At 37.4% G+C, this 8,482-nt stretch overlaps 1 protein-coding gene across 1 annotated transcript in view; it reads left to right on the top strand.

Annotated features, from left to right (window-relative positions):
* The window catches only part of CNOT10 (CCR4-NOT transcription complex, subunit 10), a 121,902-nt gene that overhangs the window by 36,280 nt on the left and 77,140 nt on the right, over window positions 1–8,482 (top strand). Inside the window, exons 4-7 of the mRNA XM_006859171.1 lie at window positions 1,613–1,647; window positions 2,071–2,157; window positions 3,026–3,109; window positions 6,543–6,660. Of these exons, the coding sequence (XP_006859233.1) occupies window positions 1,613–1,647; window positions 2,071–2,157; window positions 3,026–3,109; window positions 6,543–6,660 (324 nt within the window). The remainder of the gene's footprint in view (window positions 1–1,612; window positions 1,648–2,070; window positions 2,158–3,025; window positions 3,110–6,542; window positions 6,661–8,482) is intronic.

Raw genomic sequence — 8,482 nt, 5'->3', positions numbered from 1 at the left:
TCATTTCTGATAGTCTGTTATGAATTATTTGGAACTCTTTCTGTAGGTTTTGAATTGTTTCCAATGCTGTATCTATCTTATTTGATTGTTCCTGTAGCATTTTCCTGACTTCTTCCTTATTTTTCTCAACTCCATCATAAAGTGTTTTGATACATTTAAGAATAATTTTTCTGAATTCCTTCTCAGGCATTTCTAAAGCCTGCCCTCCTTTCAGTATGCAGTGGAGGTCTACCTCCAGCTCATTTGTCTCAGTTAATTTATCTCATTTCTAGACATGTGCAGATATGATCATCTCTTTCTGTTTCTTGGGCATATTCAGTAGTTAGCTGTGGCCTTAATCCTTAAAATGGTGTGCGTTTTGGTATTTTTTTATGCTTTCTCATTGCCTCCAGGTAGATGTGATCAGGAGATGGGATTCTGTCTTCATTCTTCTTCCTGAGAAATTTCAAGATGCCACTGTTGGTCGTTATAACGTAACTTAGGATTTAATTTTTGGCCTGTTTCCATTTTATTCTGCCTGTCCTGCTCTGCAACCCCTATTCAGGCCTTTTTCTTAGTGATAAACTGTTCAAAGCCAGCTGTGGCCATTTTATACTGCTGTTTGGATGTACATGGAAACTGTCCCTTTAAATTTTGACAAGATCTGTGCACATGTGCAATAGAACCCTCCAGGGGTGGGGGTGGGATGTCCTCTCACTCAGGCACCCCCTCTAGTCACCAGAATGGAGGTGCGCAGACAGTGAGAGACCAATGAACAGGTACCAAAAAAAGAATGCCCGCACCTTTATTTCCGCAGTTCTGTCAGGCGTCCATGGCTGCTCTGATCCTTCCTCCATTTGGTCTTGCCTAAGATGGCTGCTTAGGGATCAGCTGAGTGTCTTGGATTAGAAAGCACTAGATTTCTTGTTTCTGCTACCAATTTCACTGGCTGTAAGCCTTCCTACTTTCTAAATATTATTTTATATAAGGTTCAGAGTTCTGGAACCATCCCCTGAGCCTGTTTGGTCCGGTATACTGATTTGTTACTGATGGAGTTCCTCACTGCACGTCTGTCCTATCCGCCGTCTTGTTTGTACTCTCTGTACTTACTCTATTTGATGAAATATAAATCAATTCAACAGACTCTTGGTTGCTTTCCATGTTATTAAGATGACAAAAAGGGAAACAAATCTTTGAAGGAAAGGATAGGTATGTGGAGGAGACAGATTGAGCATCGTCTGTTCATGATCAGGGAGGAGAGGGAGATAAAAGAGTGCTTTAGAGGAACTTAGAAGTTTGAATTGAACTTTGAAGGGCGGTAAGATTTTGACAGACATAAAAAGGAGAGCATGGCCCAGGATCATTTGCCTGTCCTTAACACCAGCAAAGCCTAAAGGTGTGAGATTTGGTGTGCTGGGAGTGTTACGGGATAGTACCTGTGAGATAGAATAAAGCTAGGCCATATCATGAAGAACTTTTTCTACTTACATGGCCCAGGATCATTTGCCTGTCCTTAACACCAGCAAAGCCTAAAGGTGTGAGATTTGGTGTGCTGGGAGTGTTACGGGATAGTACCTGTGAGATCGAATAAAGCTAGGCCATATCATGAAGAACTTTTTCTACTTATTGGTAGCATTTATACCAGCAAAGAAGCGCTGGTGTAATGAGGTAGGATAAGCACAGAACTACTAACCACAAGGTTGGTTAGTAGTCAAACCCACCAGCTGCTCCTTGGAAATCCTACCTGGAGTTGCAATGAGTCTGAACCAACTCAAAGGTACTTAACAACAGCAGCAGCATATCATCATTTTTAAGAAGAAAATGAATGATTTGAGTTTTTGAAAAATCATTGCTCAAGTAATATCTATACTTTCAAAACCTGCTCCGTCACTCTGCACAGCTGTGAGTTTCTCTTAAGTAGCATTTCCTGTCACACACTCCAGACGACTGAGCCTGATTCTCTGGAAGTAGGATCTGGAATTCTGAATTGTGAACATTCTTACTAAGTGATAGAGATTAGCTCATTTGGAAATCACTGATTTAAATTCTAATTTAAAATATTTAAATGTGGCCAATTTTGTTTCATCACAGACTGGCAATAACACCAACAAAGATGGATCTAATCATAAAGCTGAGAGTGGAGCTCTAATAGAAGCTGCAAAATCAAAGATACATCAGGTAGGGTAAATTTTAAAGGGAGGTTACACCTCCCATGTTTTCTTATTGTAAATGAGGACTCGATGTCATAGATCATGGAAAAGAGTGTAGTCACCCCTCACTATAAATTGGGATTTGGTTCCAGGATCTCCACATATCCCCAGATTTATGGATGCTCAAGTCTCTTATATAGATGATGTAGTATTTGCGTGTAACCAAGCACATGTATCTGTGTGTTTAAATCATCTCCAGATACTTGTAATACTTACAATACCTATGAATGCTGTGTAACTATCAGTTTATGGTCTTGCTTAGCCTTTGAAGGATTGCTTTGATAACTTAATTGCCTTCTTGGAGCCTGCCCTATCCCAATATTAGTTGAATATGTGGACATGGATTCCACGAATACAGAGGGCCAGCTGTAAATTACGCAAAGCATATATATGTATTGGCTTTGAAGTGATGTTGTTTACCAGCACATTTACCCTTCTAAATAGATTTTGTATAAGATAATAATGTACTATAATTTCTTTTAATTGCTCTGTAGATGGTTGAGAGGAATAACCTGATTAATATATTGACTAAAAATTAGTTTATAGAATTAAAAATTTCACTGTCATTTAGCCATTGGCAGAAAAGATTTCATAGAATTTTGCTTGGAATGTAAGTATAAATTTTATTCTGACATATTTTTAGTTCTTTATAGAATATATCCCACAAGTAGTTAAAATAGGATATTTAAGATAATTTTAAACTGGCTTTTTCCAATAACTGCAATAACTATATTGTAAGCAGGAGTCTGTGTTTAATTTCTTTAACTATAAAGTAAAATTCTTCAGCATATATAAATTCACCATATTTCTTACATACTAACATTTTCCTTTGACAGTATAAAGTAAGAGCTTATATACAAATGAAGTCCCTGAAAGCATGCAAAAGGGAAATCAAGTCAGTCATGAATACAGCTGGAAATGTAAGTTTCTTTTGGACTTTTGTCTTCTTTTCCAATTTGGGGCTTTTATACCCTAAGACTTTATTATTGGAATAGGAGTACTTTTAGATTTTAAATAATTTATGTTAGTCAAGCACTGCTAACTGAAAGGTCAGAGGTTCAAATCCACTAACTGTCCCATGGGAGAAAGATATAGCAGTCTGCTTCTGTAAATATGTACAGACTTGGAAACCCCATGAGGCAGTTCTGTTCTGCATGTAGAGTTGTTATGAACCATAGTCAATTCAACAGCAATGGGTTTGGTTTCGATTTGGGTCATTAATGCAAATATATATATACTATTAGACACATAATTTTGATATTAGAGGATTGTGAAGTCATGATCACAATTTACCAAAAATTTAATACATTTCTTGTTTAAAGTTTTAGCAAATATTTCCTTTTGGTATATAGTCTTTAAACTACCATTTATAATAACTAACTTTTATTCTGAGTGGTTTATCATAATTCCTAAAACATTTTGCTGTTTTTAGACTTTTAAATTATTTTAGGTTTAAAATCAGGAAAGGTGTGCTTTTTCTCACCTTACTTATTCGCCATACTTTTCAATCTGTATGCTTAGCAAATAATTTGAGAAGCTAGATTATATGAGTAAGAATACAGGACAGGATTGAAGGATGACTCATTGACAACCTGAAATCAACAAATGATACAACCTTGCTTGCTGAATGTCAAGAGGACTTAAAGCAATTACTGATGAAGCTCAGAGTATAACCTTTAATATGGATTATACCTCTGCATAAAATAAAAATCCCCACAACTAGACCAGTAAGCAGCATCATGATCATTGGAGAAAAGACTGAAGATGTCAAGGATTTCATTTTACTTGTATCCACAATCAACACTTATGAAAGCAGCATTCAAGAAATCAAACCACATATTACATTGGGCATATTTACTGCAAAAGACGTCTCATTAATGTGTTAAAAATTGGCAAAGATGTCACTTTGAGAACTAAGGTGTACCTGACGCGAGCTGTGGTATTTTCATTCACCTCATATATGTGCAAGAGCTGGGCAATGGATAAGGAAGACTGAAGAAGAATTGATGCATTTGAGTTACGGTGTCAGTGAAGAATATTGGTATATTAATACCATGGACTACCAGAAGAATGAATAATCTATCTTAGAAGATGTACAGCCAGAATGTTCCTTAAAAGGGAAGATAGAGACTTTGTCTTGTATATTTGGACATGTCATTAAAAGGGACCAGTTCCTGGAGAAGAACATTTTGCTTGGTAAAGTTGAAGGTCGGTGAAAAAGCAATAATGTGAGTTGGAAATGGCAGTGTGTTTGGGGTTTAGATAGAAAACTAAGGTAATTATGAATGATCATGATCCTTTTTAGGAAAACTGATTTTAAGTATGAAATGAGAAAATGCAGGTTTTAGTAGGAATAACTCAGGTAAATCGATGCTAGAAATCTTAGGGAAACGTCAGATTAGCCAGTGGGTCAGTACTCAAGTAAATTATTGTGGAGAAAAGTTGTGGCCTAGACCTGAGGGCGTGGAACACCTGAAGGAGGCTAAGAGGGAGAGGCCAGGCCATTATCATACCTTTTATACAGTGAAGGAAAGGATATAATCCCTGCCTTGTTGTTAAAGTGCCATCAAAAGAGGGTCACAGTCAGGGAGAAGAGCGGAGAACGGGACCCTACTCAGAGAAGCAGTGATGCCTGAGATTGAGGCAGAGATGATAACGTGGAGAGATGGAGCATTTGGGGCCTTTAGACACAGAGAGGGAGAGGGGCTATGTGCTGATGACCTGGGGGGTGGGGTGGGGGGGGCGTGGGTAGGCTTGTAGGGTATACCCTTTGGTTGGTTGATGGTGCATGGAGGGGATTGTAACCATAACAATGAAACGATATACAATAGGATGAATGTAAAACTAATGTTCTCCCATGTAAGCTGTCACATAATTCACAATAAAACATTGAATAATAGTAATAATTTAAACAACAATAAAAAAGAATAAAGGTCACAGTCATAGGGAGAGACAACAGGGAAATAATTGTAAAGCAGTGAAATCCTCATACCTGAATCAACGAAGGAGTACTGCCACCTGTAATAACTCTTAAATGACCCAGTTTCCTCAGTGACCTAAAGAACTGTGGTGGACAGTAGGCAGAGCAAATGATGAACTAGGATTTAGAAAGAAAGCAGGTTGCCAAATTACAATGAATAAATAATGAGTCCGGATTTCAGTTATCCTCCTGGGTAAATGTTTAGTCCCCAGATCTCTACACATCTTTGTACTCTAAGTAGGATTCTTGGTACTGGGATGGCACTGTAGGATAAGTATGGGACTGCTGACCATAAGGGCGATTCAAACCCGCCAGCTGCTCCTCAAAAACCCTATACAAGGTTGCTATGAGTCGGAACCGACTTGGCAGCACTTAACAACAGCACCAACTACTGTGATGACTCATGGACATGAAAGGTGATCTAGCATGCTGTTTGTAATAAGATTGTTGTTGTTAAGTGCCATCGAGTTGATTTCCTACCCATAGCAACCCTGTATAGGGTCTCTGAGGAGAGGCTAGTGAGCTTCAACCATCAACCTTGTAGTTCAAACCAACTTTGCAGTCCAGCACATTAACCCACAGTGCCACAGCTCTAACACATCCTGTTAGAATTCTTTGTGGAATGAAACTTAAGTATTTACTCATTCATATCTCTTTGGGTCCAAATGAATGTGCATGTGTATCCTAAAAATAGGGACTATCACCAGGTACCATAGTGGTTACTAGTCAGGCTGCTAACCTTAAGGGCCGCAGTTTGAAACTACCAGCCGTTCACGGGAGAAAGATGAGGCTTTCTGCTCCCATAAAGATTTACAGCCTCAGAAACCCTATGCAGGATCACAATGAGTCAGAATCGATTCCATGGCATATAATCATCACCACCACCAAGAACTATTAGAATGAAAAACCTAATGTTGTTGTTGTTAAGTGCGGACGAGTTGGTTCCGACACATAGCGACCCTCTAGAGGGTTTACAAGGAGCGACTGGTGAGCTTGAACCGCCGACCTTGCAGTTCAGACCGACTGAAGTCTAGAGAAGGAACTAATATGTGCTGTTAAATTGTCTTCCAGTTTTAAAGATGAAGATAGTTAATATTATACAGATTATCCCTACACCTAGATGTATATATATATTGTTTTTTGTTTTTATAAGATAGATATCTGGCAGGTTTTATTCTTCCTTTTTTTTTTAGATTACAGGAGCAATGAAAAATAACAACTGTAGGATTGAGTGTTGTGTATTTTTGTTTTTTGTGACCATGACTTAACTGACTAATTTATGCTAGTGAATGCAAGCCAGAGCACTAGTACAATTATGATCTCGTTTGAGGCATAGGAAAGCAAAGTGTAAGTAACTTATATTTTCTTTACAGTCTGCACCCTCTCTGTTTCTTAAAAGCAATTTTGAGTACTTAAGAGGCAATTATCGAAAAGCTGTGAAGCTACTAAACAGTTCAAACATTGCTGAACATCCAGGATTCATGAAAACAGGTAAAAGAAAATTGTGAACTTTTAATATTTCGTTGCTACATCTTTTACTGCTGCTTAGTTTTCTTCCTAGATTGATCTTTAGAATGATTGATTAATTTGTGTTCATTTTTAATGGAAATGTTCTAATATTTTTGCTGCAGAAAATTTCTGGAATCTAGTTTTATGATTTATCTTCATTTTAAAAAAAATATTCTCTCTTGTTCTTTCTTTCTGTTTTTTAACACCAGCTTAGAAAAATATGTCAAGGTCATAAAATTTTGCCTTGTAAAGTGAGATCTTTTACGAAAATCACATGTTTTAACTTTTCTTCCATAAAGCAGTGAATAGGATGACTTCATTAGACCATGTCTATTATCAAAAATATTTCTATAAAGTTAAGAAGATTCCTACTACTATCTACTCTTACCTCTATTTAAGAGTCTTAAGGAATACTTGAAGTCCTGGTGTGGTGCAGTAGGATAAGCATTAGACTGCAAGGTCAGTTTGAACCGCAAGGTCAGTGGTTCAAACCCACCAGTCGCTTCTCGGATCACTGAGATTCGGAACCAACTCGATGGCACTTAACAACAACAACAACAACAGTGAATACTTGCTGTTAACAGTAAAGTGGAAGATAAAATCTATAGCTGTCGTTTAGATTTATATCATTTCTATTTCATATTGATATGCTTCCCATATATAAACTTCTTTTTTGCTGATGATGAGATATGCTTAGTATAGGTTTGGAAAATACTACTTTTCTTAAACTGTCCTCAATGCCACTACCTAGAAGCAGCATGTTAGTTTATCTCCTACCATCTGTATTTCTAAGACTAATTTTTCTCATTTTTAAATGCTATCATTGCTAAATTTAAAAATATATTAAAAGCCAACTGTTACTTTTCAGTATTAAGCACTATTAAGCAAGAAATACCCTGGTTACTATTTTTGACAATCTAAATATAAAACATTGCATATCACTGAAGAAAAAATAGATTTTCATTTCATTGTCTTGGAATGCTTGAGAAGCCATTTAGAAAAAGAAAAAGACAACTTGAGTTGTATTCATTATCCAAATAAAATCCACAGAGATGAAGGATTCAAATGTAGAATTAAAATCACAAAAGCAGCAAAAGAAAACTTGGAGGAGAATTTTAATTTTGCAGTAGGGAAGGTCTGATTAAAATAACTCAAAATCCAAGAACTGTAAAGTTTAGAAAAGAGTACAAATTTGACCATGTAAAAATATAAAATTTTTTACGATTAAACAAGCACACATCCGTACAGGTACATTGAACCAAATCACAGATAGATGACAGTTGTGAGGCGTGGGAGAAAGTATTTGTTGTTAACTCATAGCAACCCTGTATAGCAGGGATAGGAAAACATCTGGCCCACGGGCCATTGAAGGCCCATGAAATCATTTGGTCTCGCTCTACTAAGACAACTGCAGTTCCACCCATCACGTTGTTGTTGTTAGTGCCATCAAGTCAGTCCCAGCTCATAGCGATGACCCTTTATAGGGTTTTCAAGGAGCATCTGGTAAGCTTGAACCACCAGTCTTGTGGTTCAAACCAACCTTGTGGTCCAGTGTTTATCCTACAGTGCAATAACAGCTATCACATTGTTGTTGTTAAGTGCCGTTGAGTGGTTCTGACTCATACTGACCCTGAATACTGTTTTCAGGGAGCAGCGGGTAGGTTTGAACTCTGACTTGGTGGTTCACAGTCCAGTGCTGATCCTACAGCACCACACCAAGAGTCTGTAGCCATCACATTGTTGTTGTTGTTGTTAACTGCTGTCAAGTGGTTCCAACTCGTAACAATCTTATATAAGGTTTCCA

The sequence above is a fragment of the Chrysochloris asiatica genome, unplaced genomic scaffold (genome assembly GCF_000296735.1).
Source record: "Chrysochloris asiatica unplaced genomic scaffold, ChrAsi1.0 scaffold00030, whole genome shotgun sequence".
NCBI lineage: Eukaryota > Metazoa > Chordata > Mammalia > Afrosoricida > Chrysochloridae > Chrysochloris > Chrysochloris asiatica.
Note: the sequence above shows the minus strand (reverse complement) of the source record. Positions and strands in the feature narration are given on the sequence as shown.